The sequence below is a fragment of the Balaenoptera borealis genome (assembly GCF_965194805.1).
Source record: "Balaenoptera borealis genome assembly, chromosome: 3".
NCBI lineage: Eukaryota > Metazoa > Chordata > Mammalia > Artiodactyla > Balaenopteridae > Balaenoptera > Balaenoptera borealis.
Window position 1 is genome coordinate 113,096,436 of NC_138866.1, and position 19,275 is coordinate 113,115,710.

The 19,275-nt window shown below is 40.8% G+C and overlaps 1 protein-coding gene across 1 annotated transcript; it reads left to right on the forward strand.

The window, feature by feature from the left end:
* The first annotated feature begins 16,370 nt into the window (after positions 1–16,370).
* LOC309624818 (large ribosomal subunit protein uL23) lies at positions 16,371–16,912 on the forward strand. Its single transcript, XM_082383513.1, has one exon. The coding sequence runs from the start codon at positions 16,397–16,399 to the stop codon at positions 16,865–16,867; it is 471 nt and encodes a 156-aa protein (XP_082239639.1). The 5' UTR covers positions 16,371–16,396; the 3' UTR covers positions 16,868–16,912.
* The last annotated feature ends 2,363 nt before the right edge of the window (positions 16,913–19,275 follow it).

The following is a 19,275-nucleotide window of genomic DNA, read 5'->3' on the forward strand; positions in this document are numbered from 1 at the left end:
TTTGGCTAAGCATTTTATATATCCGTTAGTTTAGTTAATCCTCATATCAACTATACCAGGTAGATATTATTACAACCATTTTACTGAAGAGGATCTGAGGCTCCGTGAAATTAAGGTAATTACCTATGTGGGATCCTCACATTTAGCCCCATGTAGCTCCAAATTCTGTGATCCTAACCACTTGGCCTTCATAGCAATCCTATGTACTAGGGAAGTCAATGTCCCCATTTTGCCCCTGAGGAAACGGAGGCTTAATTCTTGCTCGTAGTCACTCTGGTGAATCAAAGGCCCGCTCTTGCCCGTACCCCGTGGGTTCCCTCCCACACCGAGGGATAACATAGAAGAGACTCTTAAGGAAAATGGGCAGGGGAAGCTGTCCTCAGAAGACCTCTAAAGACCTTTAGTGCTTAGATTCTGTATTCCTGAGGCCTATGCAGTGGCCTTCTCCTTGAGGATGGTCACACATCCTGGCTGTTGAGTGGAGACCAGATTCTCTTCTAGTCTTACTGCCCTCCCCACCTCTCTTCCTCTCTAAATGCTATCCATTCTTCAATGCCAAGGTCAGACATCCTTCCTGAAGACTTGAGCTCTTGCCTGCATGGACTTAATGTCTTTCTCTATGTGCCCTTTTAATGCTCTGTGGGGACCTCTGCTTCTCACACAATTTGGAATTACTGAGGGAAGTTGTCTAATGTATGCATACACATTGACAAATTCACCTGTGTGTTGAACAGAAAAGAGAGAGACAAAGAGGAAGGGAGGGAGTGTATTTCCAGTGATTCTGTTCATCTGATCATATATGAGATGAGGAGCTAACTGAGATCCCAACCTTCTATTCTTACAATCAAGTTCTTTTCTAGTATCCTCTCTTAGGGTAAGTGAAATATGACTCTAATATTTTTAAAATGGTCTTTTCCCATACAACATAATCTATAAATACAACCCAAATACTCATTTAGGTTTTCGCCTTAGACTCTGGCTGCTGTCTAAAGAGTGACTCTTCGTATTTGTCTTCATGTAATTTCTCTCCTTGAGTTAGAGAGCCTGCATTATGCTACAATTTATTTTTGGCAGCCCAAATTCTCCACAGGTAGCCCCGCCCCACAGAGCTGCCTTGAGCCACTCATAGCGCCCTCTGCCGAGCACATAGAGACGGCTCAGTCTGAAGGGCCAACGCCAATCTGTTTTCCTTCCTCCACAGAGTTGGCTCCTTCCACCGACATCTAATTTTCTAGTGGATGGTCTTTTGATTTTTAGCAAACTTATTTTTTAAAAAACTGAACATGATATTATTGTAACGGCTTAAGTTTTCCCAGGATGCTAAAATGGAAATCTTTCTGAAACTCTTGGTGGTAAATTGGGGTTGTATTGGGGGTGGGGGAGTCCATTTCCAAGCCCAGACAAATCCATGTCTGGAGCTACTATACAGCACACAGAGAAAATGAGGACGTTAGCTCCTAATGGCAAGGAGTTTTAGGTGATAAGTTAAGACGCCCAGAAAGCACATCCAAGAGGGCTGGGCTATAATAGAACCCAGATAATGCTAATTTGGCTGGTGCTCCAGTTTCCAGAAATTTCTCTCCCCTGATGAATGGAGTATGTGTGCATTTGAATCAATGAAATTACTCCAGTTTCTGAGTCTGGGTGACAAGACAAGAGGTTGACAGAGAGGAAGAACTGCTTGGTGGTAACCATGATGTCTTTCAGCTCTGCTTTGAAACTGAAGTGATGAGACAAGCAAGTGGAGATGTTTGGTAGAAATCTAGAATGTGGGACTGGCTTCCATGACTAGGGCGGGTGAGAGAGCTGATCCTGGAGTGTGAGGAAGCAGGAAACATTCCCTCTCCCTATTCCCCATCATCCCACCCTAAACCTATGTGTGTATGATTTCTGAGGAGTCGGGAGACCTGCCACAGAGAGTGTGTGTGTGTGTGTGTGTGTGTGTGTGTGTGTGTGTGTAATTAGCCCCTTGGTGCTGAGAGTCAAAAAGGGGAGCAGCCGGAGCCCTGGGAAAGATGGAGCAGGGGCATGAGAGGAAAGTGGTCAGAAGGACTTCCCCCATGGTCCAGTGGTTAAGACTTGCGCTTCCACTGCGGGGGGCAAGGGTTCAATCCCTGGTCCGGGAAGTGCCGCATGCCGAGCGGTGAGGCCAAAAAAGGGGGCGGGGGGGATGGAAATTCTGGTTGGTATGTGGCTGATGCTTGAGTCCACAGAATTCCTGCATGTGCCCTGGGAGGTAATGCCACATGTGACCAGGGGGAGAGTTGCCATACACAGGCATCGCGCCAATGTCAGCGGCAGGAACTGAACGGAGGGACGCAGGCCAGTGATGCCTTCTGGGATACGGCCCCTTAGTGCGAAGTTCCATATACGGCTATCTACTGCCTGTGGTTGCATCAGAAGCCCACAAGGGGGCGCTGCGCACTAATTTCCCATCACTGAGCGTGGTGGACAATTAATTACACGCTTCAGAGCTTCTGACTCCCATCTGTCTGTCTGGCTGTCTGTGTTGTTAGGGGCCTTTGTGGTCTCAGTAGATATCAATTCCTAATTTGTCCAGCTGCTCTGTAAAGCAGCAAGGCCACCCGCTAGGGAAGGACCGGGACATGCTGGCCACTCCCAACTCTTAACACCCGCCTCAGCTCTTACAGATAATACACAAATGTTAAAGAGGCAGTTCTATGCAACAGGCTCTCTCCCACCAGGGGCCTGGGATACCTTTCCGTCCCAGGGAAGAGCTTAAGAGGCAGTGTGGGCCCACAGGACTGGGTGTCCTTGAGGAGAGAGACTGGAGAGGTTACATGACAGCTGAAGGATGCCAGAGTCCCAGCAAGGGAAGCCAGATGTGGTACTATAGGAATGAGAAGCAGTCTAGGGATAAGAGAAAGGGCTAAGAAAGTTTCTTTTTGCTGCCCACAGTCAACCTAGTAAACCAAGGGAAATATCAAAATAGGCTTAAAGAGATCAAGTCATAAAATCTTTGGTTGTTTCTCAGCCCCTTCCCCCCAAGCAAAAGAGCTGTGCTATATTAACAAAGGGAGAGTACAATTTCTTTTTATAAACTACCTTTGCCTATCCAAAAGGAAACTGACAAGATAGTAAAGCCTCTCACATTTAATGGAGCTCATAATTTGACTGGTCTAGAGACTGGTAATCACCTACATAAATTTAGAACAAGGGTTTCAAGAACTCTTGGGAAAATAAAAGGAGGAAGAAAGAAACAAGTGTTCAAAAAATAAAATATATTTTAGTTAATAGAAGGTGTCTGGGACTTCCCTAGTGGTTCAGTGGTTAAGAATCCACCTGCCAGTGCGAGGGACATGGGTTCGAACCCTGGTCCGGGAAGATCCCACATGCCACAGAGCAACTAAGCCCATGCGCCACAACTACTGAAGTCCACGCGCCTAGAGCCCGTGCTCCGCAACAAGAGAAGCCACTGCAGTGAGAAGCCCGCGCACCACAACGAAGAGTAGCCCCCACTCGCAGCAACTAGAGAAAGGCCGCGCGCAGCAACAAAGACCCAACCAGCCAAAAATGAATAAATAAATAAACTTTTTTTAAAAAAGGTGTCTGGTTACTAAGACAACATAGGGAATGAAAGATATCCAAATAGATATTAGACTAGCCCTAAGAAATCTTTCTATGTAAGACTTAAAAAAAAATAAATTTGTTTATTTTTTATTTATTTATTTTTGGCTGCATTGAGTCTTCGTTGCTGTGCGGGCTTTCTCTAGTTGCCGTGCACAGGCTTCTCATTGCAGTGGCTTCTCTTGTTGTGGAGCACGGGCCCAGGCGCGAGGGCTTAAGTAGTTGTGGCACACAGGCTTAGTAGTTGTGGCTCAAGGGCTCTAGAGCTCAGGCTCAGTAGTTGTGGCGCACAGGCTTAGTTGCTCCGTGGCATGTGGGATCTTCCCGGACCCAGGATCAAACCCGTGTCCCCTGCACTGGCAAGTGGATACTTAACCACTGCGCCACCAGGCAAGTCCATCTGTATAAGACTTTTTAACCAAGATATTAAAAGTTGTATCAAGGGACTTTCCTGGTGGTCCAGGGGTTAAGACTCTGCGCTCCCAAAGCAGGGGGCCTGAGTTCAATCCCTGCTCAGGTAACTAGATCCCACATGCATGCTGCAACCAAGAGTTTGCATGCCGCAACTAAGAGTCCACATGCCGCAACGAAGATCCCACGTGCCACAACTAAGACCCGGTGCGGCCAAATAAATAAATAAATATTACAAAAATAAAAGTTGTATCAATAATTGATAAACAAATAAAAGAGAATTATATACAATTACAATTTCTAATACTCTTGATCATGGTAAATACCTGGACAAGTTAAATATGTTTGTGTTAAATATGGTTTAAGAGAAAGCTATTGTGTATCTCTGAAAAAGGGCTTGTATCCAGAGTATATAAAGAATTCCCACAGATCAATTTAAAAAGGCAGATAACCCAATGGAAAAAAGAGTTGGACACTCTATGAAAGAGGATATTCAAAGCACCAATAAGCATATTAGTCATCAAGGAAATGCAAATTAAAACCACAGTGAGATATAAACACATGACTGTCAGAATGGCTGAAACCAAGAGACAGGCAATACCAAATGTTGGCATTGATGCAGAACAACTGGAATTCTCATACAGTGTTGGTGGGGGAGTCATTCTGGAAAATCATTTGACAGTATCTACTAAGGCTGAACATAAGCCTACCCTGTGACCTGGCAATTCTACTCCTAGTGTACACATGTTCACCAAAAGACAAGCTCACAAATGTTCATAGAACTACTCTTCATAATATCCCCAAGCTGGAAACAACCCCAAAGCTGTCAGCAATAGAATGGATAAATAATGTAAGACTAGTCACAAATGGAAGACCACATAGCAACTATACCTGCATGCAACAACATAGATAAATATCACTAACATCGTGTCAAGTGAAAGAAGCCAGACACAAAAGTGCTTCCACCTACATAAAGTTGAAAACACACAAAACAAATTCATGGTGTTAGAATCAAGATAGTTGTTGCCCTTGGAGGGGGTTTGGTGGTGGTGACTGCAAGGAGCACAAGAGGGGCTTCTACGTAGCTGGTCAGGCTCCATTTCTTGATCTGGGCGCTGATTACGCGGGTGTGATCAGTTTGTGAAAATTCATCAAGCTCTACATTTATGATTTTTGGATTCTGTGTGTGTGGTATACTTCAATTTTTTAAAAGGCTCTTATTTGATCACAATGTGGGTAAAATGCCAACATACCATTTTAACTCGTAAGGCTTGGATTTATAGTCTGATAAACCTAATTATTTGGAATTTTCTAAATTCCTCATGCTTGTCTTGTAGATTACATAGGTAATCATTCTTTACACCAAGAATATAAAACTATGTAGACATAAACGTGGGGTCTCAACTAAATGTAACTATAAAAACTAGTGAGATATGTAAAATTCAGGCAACATTGCAAACCATGTGGAACCACAGAATTGCTTTGCTTGCAATACCTGAGTAAAAGTTAGGGTGTGTATTTAATATTAACAGTGATTAATTATTTAATGTCAGTTTAAATAGTAATCCCAAGGTCACTAATTAATTTTAAGAGCTTAGACATATTAATTAAAAGTAATTAATAAATGATTTTTGGTTATCGGAAAAAAAATTAAGAAATTAAAAGGAACAGAGACAGAAAGCATACAAGTTCTTGAAGACTATGGGATCCTTTTTACAACCAGTCACAAAAGATCACAAAAGACCAAATAAGTATATGATTCCATTTATATGAATGTCCAGAAAAGACAGATCTCTAGAGACAGAAAGTAGGGCAGGGGTGGGTGTTTGAACAGTTGAGGGGTGCCTCCAAGGGGCACAGGGTTTCTTTTGGGGATGATAAAAACACTCTGAAATTGGTTGCATTGATGGTTACACAGTTCTATGAACTTACTAAAAGCCATTGAATTGCACACATTCTAAATGAGTGAATTGTATGGTGTGTCAATTATATTTCAATAAAACTGTTAAAACATATATTTTTTTACATACTGTTGTCTGTATGGAATGTACTTTTTTCATCAGATTCAAATTACAAGAATAAAATCAATGCAGTAAAAAGTATCCTAAAATATGTTTATAAGGCTAATTTTATTTTTAAAGCAAAAATTTTAAGCTTTAAATAACACTGTACCTATCATTATTTAGGCTGCACATTCAAAATATATATGTATCGAGCTATATTAAAATTAATAATATAACTGGTAAGCTTATGTACAATAAAGTACTAAAAATCCAACTTGACACATCGATCATATGCCTGGTCGTGAGTATACAGTTGTCCTCAATGTGAGGTAGTGAAATAAGTTTGTATTTTTAATGTATACTACTAAAAGGGTCTATTAACTTTCATGACGCTTTTGGAAATATAAAACCTGCAAATGACTGTAAGCAAACAGAACTATAAAGGATTCCTTGCTTCTAGCGCAGCTGGAATTCCTGTTTGTTGTGTTGCCTTCTGCTCTGGTATTACAAAGCATTGCAAAACTCTGGTTAATAAAATAGCTAAAGCCATGGCCATCTCTTGTTTCGGACACCTGGGTTCTTATCTGAAAGCCCTTACTGATGCTGCTTTTCTCTGAAATTGGGCCCCACGTCTGAAGTAAAAGAATAGCTAGCCTGACTTTTACACCCAAACCATCTTTGCTATTTCCTAGACAGCTACAGACAGCACTAAAGCCTCGCTCCCTCACCTCATGTAGCACTCACAAAGAAGAGGGATGCGAGAAACAGTTGCATGTGATTGACGCACTCCATAGTTTTCAGTTACCTCAATAGCAAGCTTCTCTATTTATTGGGTTCAGAGTACGGGGAAAGTTGTCGAATTAAAAAAGAGAAGAGCAAGCTACCCTATTCGTTTCTATAGGTAAAGTGTCACTGTGGATATATTATTATATAGCTTGTGTTGGATAGTAGCATATTTCTGTTCATGTATAAAGGCTGTCAATAAATTTACTTCTAAGAAGATTTCTCCTAGAATTATAATAACTTTGTCAGTTGGAGGTGATTTTGGTACCCACTTTACACTTTACAAGACAGAGTGTCATGCCCTGGAGATTTGTCAAAACCTTCACTGTCTGTAATATTACATCCTTCCCTCTGGGAGTGATGATCAATTAAGTCTTTTAAGAGTTATGGAAAGGCCCATTGCTTCTATCCTGCTCTCCAGTAGGGAATTCCACTCTCTTCCATTCTGATGTATTCAGTTGACACTGTAATAAATTAAAGCAGAGCTACCTAGTCTTGTCATCAACAGGTGGTTTTTGCTCTCTCTTCACACTTGCCTAAATGCCCTTGTACATAAGTCAGAGATCATGGCTTCTGGAAGAAATATCAAAGGAAAATCATATAATCTTGGTGGTAAGGACTGCATCAGATACTCATTATTTTTAACAGTTTTATTGAGATATAATTCACATATTATTCAATTCACCCATTTAAAATGTACAAGTTAGTGGCTTTCAGTATATTCACAGAGCTGTGCACCAACTACTTCCGTCAATTTTAGAACATTTTCATTACTTCCCAAATAAATCCTATTCCATTACCCCTCTCCAACCCTCCCCCATTGCCCCTAGGCAACCACTAATCTATTTTCTGTCTCTATAGATTTGCCTATTCTGGACATTTCATGTAAATAGAATCATATCAGATGTGGTCTTTTGTGACTGGCTTCTTTCACTATATAGTTTTAAAGGTTCATCTGTGTTGTATATATCGGTTCTTCATTGCTTTTTTTTTTAAATTAATTAATTAATTAATTAATTTATTTATTTATTTATTGCTGTGTTGGGTCTTGATTGCTGCGCGTGGGCTTTCTCTAGTTGTGGTGAGCGGCGGCCACTCTTCATCGCGGTGTGTGGGCTTCTCATTGAGGTGGCTTCTCTTGTTGCAGAGCATGGGCTCCAGGTGCGCGGGCTTCAGTAGTTGTGGCATGCAGGCTCAGTAGTTGTGGCTCGCGGGCTCTAGAGCGCAGGCTCAGTAGTTGTGGCACACAGGCTTAGTTGCTCCGCGGCATGTGGGATCTTCCCCGACCAGGGCTCGAACCCGTGTCTCCTGCATTGCAGATTCTTAACCACTGCGCCACCAGGGAAGCCCTTCACTGCTTTTTATAGCTGATTAATATTCATTCATCAGTCGAGGGACATTGAGTTGTTTCTACTTGTTAATTATTATGAATAATACTGTTACGAACATTCATGTGCAAGGTTTTGTGTGGATATATGTTTTCAGTTTTCTTGGGTATAGACCTAGGAGTGGAATCGCTGGGTCAAATGGTAACTTCACATTCTTCCTTTAGAAGAACTGTCAAGGTGTTTTCCAAAGTGGCTGCACCATTTTATATTCCCACCAGCAGTGTATGACAGTGTGCCAGCAATCTTAACTGTTGATACTTCAGGGAATTAACTCATGAGTTCTGGCCTTTTGGTGTGAGTTGACTTTGCCTGGCAGGCTGTACCAGAGCACTTAAATACCAGAATTTCTGGAACTCCTTTATCTAGAAGCAGATAAATTTTTAAACATGGACAGCTGACCCAATATTTGCCTACAGAGAATTCATCATGTAGGACTGAATGAAACCAGTGACAGAATGTAGATGGCGTTGTCTTGGAATGTTTTTGGTACTTTTCTACTGTTCTATATTCTGCTAGGCATATGATTGATTAAGGGCCTTTTTATTGCATCTCTAACCTTCAGTTTAGCAGGCTTTAACTGTTCAAACTGAAAGAAACTCTCTCTCTCTTAACACGCGTAGTTAAAGGAACTATTACCCTAAATATCCTTGATTATTAGCTTTGTGAATCCTTCCCCTTAGCTGGTATTTTATTTCAGATGATCCCTCAAGATTCATGAAAGAAATAATATTGTGTACTTCAGATCATCCAGTTTTTGGAAGCCAGGGACTAAATGCCTCTGAATACCTGCCCACATTGTCATACCCTATTAGAGTCCAGGAGGTGTAAAATGTCCTTCTCTGTAGCACTATCCAGAATGGAGGTCAGGAAGGCCCCTGCTTTCCAGGGAGGTTATTGGCATAAGTTCAATAAGAATTGGTTCTCCTTCCACCAAAGTATGATTGGAAAATCCAAATGTGTAACCAAGTCCAGCCAGAAGGGTCATATTTAGAGATGAATTTCTTTTTATGAGTTTTAAACCTTCCCATGGATAGGAAACAAGGACTGCATTTTATATATGGAAATGATGCTGTAAAACCCTTCAAGGAAATGGCTTATGGAGTCACAACCTTACAGGTAGTAAAGGCTGACACTTCTAGGCAGGCCAGAAACATTGACAAACTTCAGGGAGCTGGAGAAGAGATGTGGAAACTGATGACCAAACCTGGTGAGGTGAATTAGATCGTGCTTGGTTTCTGTCCTCAGAGCAAACACACGGACAAGTTCAGTAGAAAGCACTTCTGGTGGAAGAAATGGAAACTCAACCCTATGGCTTTGTAACATTTACAGGCAAAAGTTAACTTTCTGCTTCGAACCTTATAGGTCTAATTTTGTTCACCTTTCAGCAAAGAGGCTTTGTGCATTTATAGATGCCACTCGTTGCACCCCTGAATTAAAACATGACACACAGAATAACACTTACATAATTCAGGCTCATAAACTGCATGAGATAGTTACCACCAGACTGAAACACCATACAATATTTGTTTAGAAATTCCTCCCAACCTTCCTACACTGTTGGTGGGAATGTAAGTTGGTGCAGCCACTATGGAAAACAGTATGGAGATTCCTCAAAAAACTAAAAATAGAGTTGCCATATGATCCAGCAATCCCACTCCCAGGCATATATTTGGATAAAACTATAATTCAAAAAGATACACGCAGGGCTTCCCTGGTGGCACAGTGGTTAAGAATCCGCCTGCCAATGCAGGGGACACGGGTTCAAGCCCTGGTTCGGGAAGATCCCACATGCCGCAGAGCAACTAAGCCCGTGAGCCACAACTACTGAGCTTGTACTCTAGAGCCCATGAGCCACAACTACTGAGCCCACGCACCACATCTACTGAAGCCCGTGTGCTCTAGAGCCTGTGCTCTGCAACAAGAGAAGCCACCACAATGCAAAGCCTGCGCACCACAACGAAGAGTAGCCCCCGCTCGCTGCAACTAGAGAAAGCCCGTGCACAGCAACAAAGACCAAACACAGCCAAAAATAATAAATAAGTAAAAATAAATAAATTTATAAAAAAAAAAAAAGATACATGCACCCCTGTATTCATAGCAGTGCTATTCACAATAGCCAAGACGTGGAAGCCACCTAAGCGTCCATCAACAGACGAATGGATAAGGAAGATGTCGGGACTTCCCTGGTGGCGCAGTTGTTAAGAATCCGCCTGCCAATGCAGGGGACACAGGTTCAATCTCTGGTCCGGGAAGATCCCACATGCTGCAGAGCAACTAAGCTCATGCACCACAACCACTGAGCCTGTGCTCTAGAGCCCGCAAACCACAACTACTGAGCCCCTGTGCCACAACTACTGAAGCTCGTGCACCTAGAGCCCATGCTCCGCAACAAGAGAAGCCACCACAATGAGAAGTCTGCACACCACAATGAAGAGTAGCCCCCGCTCACCACAACTAGAGAAAGCCCGCATGCAGCAACGAAGACCCAACGAAGCCAAAAAAATAAATAAACAAAATAAATTTTTTAAAAAAAAGGGAAGATGTGGTATAAATATACAATGGAATACTACTCAGCCATGAAAAAGAACCAAATAACGCCATTTGCAGCAATATGGATGGACCTACAGATTATCATACTAAGTGAAGTAAGTCAGAAAGACAAATACCATATGATATCACATATATGTGGAATCTAAAATATGACTCAAATGAACTTATCTATGAAACAGAAACACACTCACAGATATAGAGAACAGATTTGTGGTTGCCAAAGGGGAGGGGCTGGGGGAGGGATGGAGTGGGAGTTTGGGGTTAGCAGATGCAAACTATAATATTATATATAGAATGGGGGGAGATTGGTTCAAGAAGGCAGAGTAGAAGGACGTGCTCTCACTCCCTCTCACGAGAGCACCGGAATCACAACTAACTGCTGAACAATCATCAACAGGAAGACACTGGAACTCACCAAAAAAGATACCCCACATCCAAAGACAAAGGAGAAGCCACAATGAGATGGTAGGAGGGGCGCAATCACAATAAAATCAAATCCCATAACTGCTGAGTGGGTGACTCTCAAACTGGAGAACACTTATACCACAGAAGTCCACCCACTGGAGTGAAGGTTCTGAGCCCCACGTCAGGCTTCCCAACCTGGGGGTCCAGCAATGGGAGGAGGAATTCCTAGAGAATCAGACTTTGAAGGCTAGCAGGATTTGATTGCAGGACTTCGAGAGGACTGGGGGAAACAGAGCCTCCACTCTTGGAGGGCACACACAAAGTAGTGTATGCATCGGGACCCAGGGGAAGAAGCAGTGACCCCATAGGAGACTGAACCAGACCTACCTGCTAGTGTTGGAGGGTCTCCTGCAGAGGCAGGGGGTGGCTGTGTCTCACTGTGAGGACAAGGACACTGGCAGCAGAAGTTCTGAGAAGTACTCCTTGGCATGAGCCCTCCCAGAGTCCGCCATTAGCCCCACCAAAGAGCCTGGGTAGGATCCAGTGTTGGGTCGCCTCAGGCCAAACAACTAACAGGGAGGGAACCCAGCCCCACCCATTAGCAGACAAGTGGATTAAAGTTTTACTGAGCTCTGCCCACCAGAGCAACAGCCGGCTCTACCCACCACCAGTCCCTCCCATCAGGAAACTTGCTCAAGCCTCTTAGATAGGCTCATCCACCAGAGGGCAGACAGCAGAAGCAAGAAGAACTACAATCTTGCAGCCTGTGGAACAAAAACCACATTCACAGAAAGATAGAAAAGATGAAAAGGCAGAGGGCTATGTACCAGATGAAGGAACAAGATAAAACCCCAGAAAAACAACTAAATGAATGGAGATAGGCAACCTTCCAGAAAAAGAATTCAGAATAATGATAGTGAAGATGATCCAGGACCTCGGAAAAAGAATGGAGGCAAAGATCGAGAAGATGAAAGAAATGTTTAACAAAGACCTAGAAGAATTAAAGAACAAACAAACAGAGATGAACAATACAATAACTGAAATGAAAAATACACTAGAAGGAATCAATAGCAGAATAACTGAGGCAGAAGAACGGATAAGTGACCTGGAAGACAGAATGGTGGAATTCACTGCCGCGGAACAGAATAAAGAAAAAAGAATGAAAAGAAATGAAGACAGCCTAAGAGACCTCTGGGACAACATTAAACGCAACAACATTCACATTATAGGGGTCCCAGAAGGAGAAGAGAGGGGAAAAGGACCCAAGAAACTATTTGAAGAGATTATAGTCGAAAACTTCCCTAACATGGGAAAGGAAATAGCCACCCAAGTCCAGGAAGCACAGAGAGTCCCATACAGGATAAACCCAAGGAGAAACACGCCGAGACACACAGTAATCAAAGTGGCAAAAATTAAAGACAAAGAAAAATTATTGAAAGCATCAAGGGAAAAATGACACCATACAAGGGAACTCCCATAAGGTTAACAGCTGACTTCTCAGCAGAAACTCTACAAGCCAGCAGGGAGTGGCATGACATACTTAAAGTGATGAAAGGGAAGAACCTACAACCAAGATTACTCTACCTGGCAAGGATCTCATTCAGATTCGATGGAGAAATCAAAAGCTTCACAGTTAAGCAAAAGCTAAGAGAATTCAGCACCACCAAACCAGCTCTACAACAAATGCTAAAGGAACTTCTCTAAGTGGGAAACACAAGAGAAGAAAAGGACCTACAAAAACAAACCCAAGGGCTTCCCTGGTGGCGCAGTGGTTGAGAATCTGCCTGCCAATGCAGGGGACACGGGTTTGAGCCCTAGTCTGGGAAGATCCCATGTGCCATGGAGCAGCTGGGCCTGTGAGCCACAATTACTGAGTCTGCGCATCTGGAGCCTGTGCTCCGCAACAAGAGAGGCCGCGATAGTGAGAGGCCCGCGCACCGCGATGAAGAGTGGCCCCCGCTTGCCACAACTAGAGAAAGCCCTCGCACAGAAACGAAGACCCAACACAGCCATAAATAAATAAACAAATACTTAAAAAAAAAAATAGAAAGTAAAGTCTATTAATAAAAAAAAACAACAACCCAAAACAATTAAGAAAATGGTCATAGGAACATACATATCGATAATTACCTTAAACGTGAAAGGATTAAATGCTCCAGCCAAAAGACACAGGCTTGCTGAATGGATACAAAAACAAGACCCATATATATGCTGTCTACAAGAGACCCACTTCAGACCTAGGGACACATACAGACTGAAAGTGAGGGGATGGAAAAAGATATTCCATGCAAATGGAAATCAAAAGAAAGCTGGAGTAGCAATACGCATATCAGATAAAATAGACTTTAAAATAAAGAGTGTTACAAGAGACAAGGAAGGACACTACATAATGATCAAGGGATCAATCCAAGAAGAAGATATAACAATTATAAATATATATGCAGCCAACATAGGAGCTCCTCAATACATAAGGCAACTGCTAACAGCTATAAAAGAGGAAATCGACAGTAACACAATAATAGTGGGGGACTTTAACACCTCACTTACACCAATGGACAGATCATCCAAAATGAAAATAAATAAGGAAACAGAAGCTTTAAATGACACAATAGACCAGATAGATTTAATTGACATTTATAGGACATTCCATCCAAAAACAGCAGATTACACTTTCTTCTCAAGTGCGCACAGAACATTCTCCAGGATAGATCACATCTTGGGTCACAAATCAAGCCTCAGTAAATTTAAGAAAACTGAAATCATATCAAGCATCTTTTCTGACCACAACACTATGAGATTAGAAATCAATTACAGGGGAAAAAACGTAAAAAACACAAACACATGGAGGCTAAATAATATGTTACTAAATAACCAAGAGATACTGAAGAAATCAAAGAGGAAGTCAAAAAATACCTAGAGACAAATGACAAGGAAAACACGACAATCCAAAATCTATGGGATGCAGCAAAAGCAGTTCTAAGAGGGAAGTTTATAGCTATACAAGCCTACCTCAAGAAACACGAAAAATCTCAAGTAAACAATCTAACCTTACACCTAAAGGACCTAGAGAAAGAAGAACAAACAAAACACAAAGTTAGCAGAAGGAAAGAAATCATAAAGATCAGAGCAGAAATAAATGAAATAGAAACAAAGAAAACAATAGCAAAGATCAATAAAACTAAAAGCTGGTTCTTTGAGAAGATAAACAAAATTGATAAACCATTAGCCAGACTCACCAAGAAAAAGAGGGAGAGGACTCAAATCAATAAAATTAGAAATGAAAAAGGAGAAGTTACAACAGACACCGCAGAAATACAAAGCATCCTAAGAGACTACTACAAGCAACTCTATGCCAATAAAATGGACAACCTGGAAGAAATGGACAAATTCTTAGAAAGGTATAACCTTCCAAGACTGAACCAGGAAGAGACAGAAAATATGAACAGGCCAATCACAAGTAATGAAATTGAAACTGTGATTAAAAATCTTCCAACAAACAAAAGTCCAGGACCAGATGGCTTCACAGGTGAATTCAATCGAACATTTAGAGAAGAGTTAACACCCATCCTTCTCAAACTCTTCCAAAAATTGCAGAGGAAGGAACATTCCCAAACTCATTCTATGAGAATACTCATTCTCATCACCCTGATACCAAAACCAGACAAAGACACTATAAAAAAAGAAAATTACAAACCAATATCACTGATGAATATAGATGCAAAAATCCTCAACAAAATACTAGCAAACAGAATCCAGCAACACATTAAAAGGATCATACACCATAATCAAGTGGGATTTATCCCAAGGATGCAAGGATTCTTCAATATATGCAAATCAATCAATGTGATACACCATATTAACAAATTGAAGAAGAAAAACCATATGATCATCTCAGTAGATGCAGAAAAAGCTTTTGACAAAATTCAACACCCATTTATGATAAAAACTCTCCAGAAAGTGGGCATAGAGGGAACCTACCTCAATATAATAAAGGCCATATATGACAAACCCACAGCAAACATCATTCCCAACGGTGAAAAACTGATAGCATTTCCTCTAAGGTCAGGAATGAGACAAGGATGTCCACTCTCACCACTATTATTCAACATAGTATTGGAAGTCCTAGCCATGGCAATCAGAGAAGAAAAAGAAATAAAAGGAATACAAATCGGAGAAGAAGAAGTAAAACTGTCACTCTTTGCAGATGACATGATACTATACTTAGAGAATCCTAAAGATGCCACCAGAAAACTACTAGAGCTAATCAATGAATTTGGTAAGGTTGCAGGATACAAAATTAATGCACAGAAATCTCTGGCATTCCTATACACTAATGATGAAAAATCTGAAAGAGAAATTAAGGAAACACTCCCATTTACCATTGCAACAAAAAGAATAAAATACATAGGAATAAACTTACCTAGGGAGACAAAAGACCTGTATGCAGAAAACTATAAGACACTGATGAAAGAAATTAAAGATGATACCAAGAGACGGAGAGATATACCATGTTCTTGGAGTGGAAGAATCAATATTGTGAAAATGACTATACTACCCAAAGCAATCTACAGATTCAATGCAATCCCTATCAAATTACCAATGGCATTTTTTACAGAACTAGAACAAAAAATCTTAAAATTTGTATGGAGACACAAAAGACCCTGAATAGCCAAAGCAGTCTTGAGGGAAAAAAATGGAGCTGGAGGAATCAGACTCCCTGACTTCAGACTATACTACAAAGCTACAGTCATCAAGACAATATGGTACTGGCACAAAAACAGAAATATAGATCAATGGAACAGGATAGAATGCCCAGAGATAGACCCACGCACCTATGGTCAACTAATCTATGACAAAGGAGGCAAGGATATACAATGGAGAAAAGACAGTCTCTTCAATAAGTGGTGCTGGGAAAACTGGACAGCTACATGTAAAAGAATGAAATTAGAACACTCCCTAACACCATACACAAAAATAAACTCAAAATGGATTCGAGACCTAAATGTAAGACCGGACACTATAAAACTCTTAGAGGAAAACATAGGAAGAACACTCTTTGACATAAATCACAGCAAGATCTTTTTTGATCCACCTCCTAGAGTAATGGAAATAAAAACAAACATAAACAAATGGGACCCAAGGAAACTTCAAAGCTTTTGCACAGCAAAGGAAACTACAAACAAGACTAAAAGACAACCCTCAGAATGGGAGAAAAAATTTGCAAACGAATCAACAGACAAAAGATTAATCTCCACCTTTTTCACGAAGATGGCGCCGAAAGCGAAGAAGGAAGTCCCTGCCCCTCCGAAAGCCGAAGCCAAAGCAAAGGCTTTGAAGGCCAAGAAAGCAGTGTTGAAAGGCGTACACAGCCACAAAAAAAAGAAGATCCGGACGTCACCCACCTTCCGACGGCCCAAAACACTGCGGCTCAGGAGGCAGCCCAAATATCCTCGGAAGAGCGCCCCTAGGAGAAACAAGCTTGACCACTATGCCATCATCAAGTTCCCCCTCACCACCGAGTCAGCCATGAAGAAAATAGAAGACAACAACACACTGGTGTTCATTGTGGATGTCAAAGCCAACAAGCACCAAATTAAACAGGCTGTGAAGAAGCTCTATGACATTGATGTGGCTAAGGTCAACACCCTGATCAGGCCTGATGGAGAGAAGAAGGCATATGTTCGACTGGCTCCTGACTATGACGCTTTGGATGTTGCCAACAAAATTGGGATCATCTAAACTGAGTCCAGCTGACTAATTCTAAATATAAAAGTTTTCACTATATATATAAAAAATTAAAAAAAATTAAAAAAAAGATTAATCTCCAAAATATATAAACAGCTTATGCAGCTCAGTATTAAAAAAACAAACAACTCAATCCAAAAATGGGCAGAAGACCTAAATAGACATTTCTCCAAAGAAGACATACAGATGGCCAAGAAGCACATGAAAAGCTGCTCAACATCACTAATTATTAGAGAAATGCAAATCAAAACTACAATGAGGTATTACCTCACACCAGTTAGAATGGGCATCATCAGAAAATCTACAAACAACAAATGCTGGAGAGGGTGTGGAGAAAAGGGAACCCTCTTGCACTGTTGGTGGGAATGTAAATTGATACAGCCACTATGGAGAACAGTATGGAGGTTCCTTAAAAAACTAAAAATAGAACTACCATACAACCCAGCAATCCCACTACTGGGTATATACCCAGAGAAAACCATAAATCAAAAAGACACATGCACCCCAATGTTCACTGCAGCACTATTTACAATATCCAGGACATGGAAGCAACCTAAATGCCCATCAACAGACGAATGGATAAAGAAGAAGTGGTATATATATACAATGGAATATTACTCAGCCATAAAAAGGAACGAAATTGGGTCATTTGTAGAGATGTGGATGGATCTAGGGACTGTCATACAGAGTGAAGTAAGTCAGAAAGAGAAAAACAAATATCGTATATTAACGCATATATGTGGAACCTAGAAAAATGGTACACATGAACTGGTTTCAGGGCAGAAATTGAGACACAGATGTAGAGAACAAACATATGGACAGCAAGGTGGGGGAAGTGGCAGGGGAGATGGTGGTGTGATGAATTGAGAGATTGGGATTGACATATATACACTAATATGTATAAAATGGATAACTAATAAGAACCTGCTATATAAAAAAATAAATAAAATAAAATTCAAAAATGAAAATAAAAAGATGTAGTGTGTATGTGTGTGTATGAAAAATATTATATATACAATGCATAAACAAGATCCTACTATATAGCACAGGAAACTATATTCAGTATCCTGTGATTAAACCATAATGGAAAAGAATATGAAAAAGAATATATACGTATTTGTATAACTGGATCACTTTGCCATACAGCAGAAACTAACACAACATTATAAATCAACTGTACATTGAGGGGACTTCCCTCGTGGACCAGTGGTTAAGAATCCACCTTCATGCAGGGGACACAGGTTCGATCCCTGGTCAGGGAACTAAGATCTCACATGCCGCGCGGAGCAACTAAGCCTGCGTGCCCAACTATTGAGCCCACGCGCCCTGGAGCCCACGCACCACAACTAAAGAGAAGTGTGCACACCACAACAAAAGATCCCACGTGCTGCAACTAAGACCCAATGCAGCCAAAAAAAATATATATATATACTCCAATAAAAATTTTTTTAAAAATCAATTATATGTTGACGAAAAAAGATTTTTTTAAAGAAATTCTTTCCAAATATAGGAAGCTGGTTTAAAGGAATAATATTAATGTGGATATAAATACTTCTGTCAATGATGATTATATATTTTCTTGTATGGCTACTTGCCTCCAGTTTTTAAAAAAAGTAAAAAGTGATCAACTAGGCAAGAAATTTAATGAAAATAGAGTCCCTTTTTTGATGAAGACAGATCTTTAAAAATTATCTGAGACCAAAGGAGGAGTTGTTCAAAAGAAAAATTGTCCCAAATCTGGTCCAGGACAGAATTTTTTTTCTTTTTGAATGATTTAATTCATAACCTCCTTCTGGAAAGAAATTATGATTCCTGATTAAAATGCTCAGAAATTTTTCTGATACATTTAAGAGGATTAAGACTTATTCTGAAAACCTTAGTCACCCACCCACCCAACTGACATCAGTCAAGAGTCTTAGTGACTTTTTAATTGTACATGGTTTTTGTTTTTGTTTTAAATCTAGTCTCACAATGATTAATCACCCACCAAAAGTAAATTTCTAAACTGGGACTACCAGAAGCCCTTCCCCTTACAGCAAGATTGTGATAAAACTTTAACTGTAGTCCTAACTAAATTGTCTGAAGTGTTCTCGTTAACACTTCAGTGGGGTCAGTTGTATGCCACTTAGTTCTTCTGAAAGAATGCTTACTTGCTTGTAAAGGTGAGAACAACAAAATTCAGACAAAGTAACACACAGTGCTTATTGACCAAGTTGTTAGACATTCCTCAAACACATTATTGAGCAACTCTCTTCAAGACAAAGCTATTCAAAGAGTGATGTGTAGGGGAATGATTAAACTTCAAGTACCTCATATAATTAAAATGGAAGGCTGATAGACTGATTTTATTCTACTCTTGGACTTTGATTTAGTCAGGGACTGAAGAAGATATTTGGTTATCC

Bases quoted from the DNA above. Each gene is read 5' to 3' on its own strand.
- LOC309624818 (XM_082383513.1), top strand. From the start codon at position 16,397: ATGGCGCCGAAAGCGAAGAAGGAAGTCCCTGCCCCTCCGAAAGCCGAA.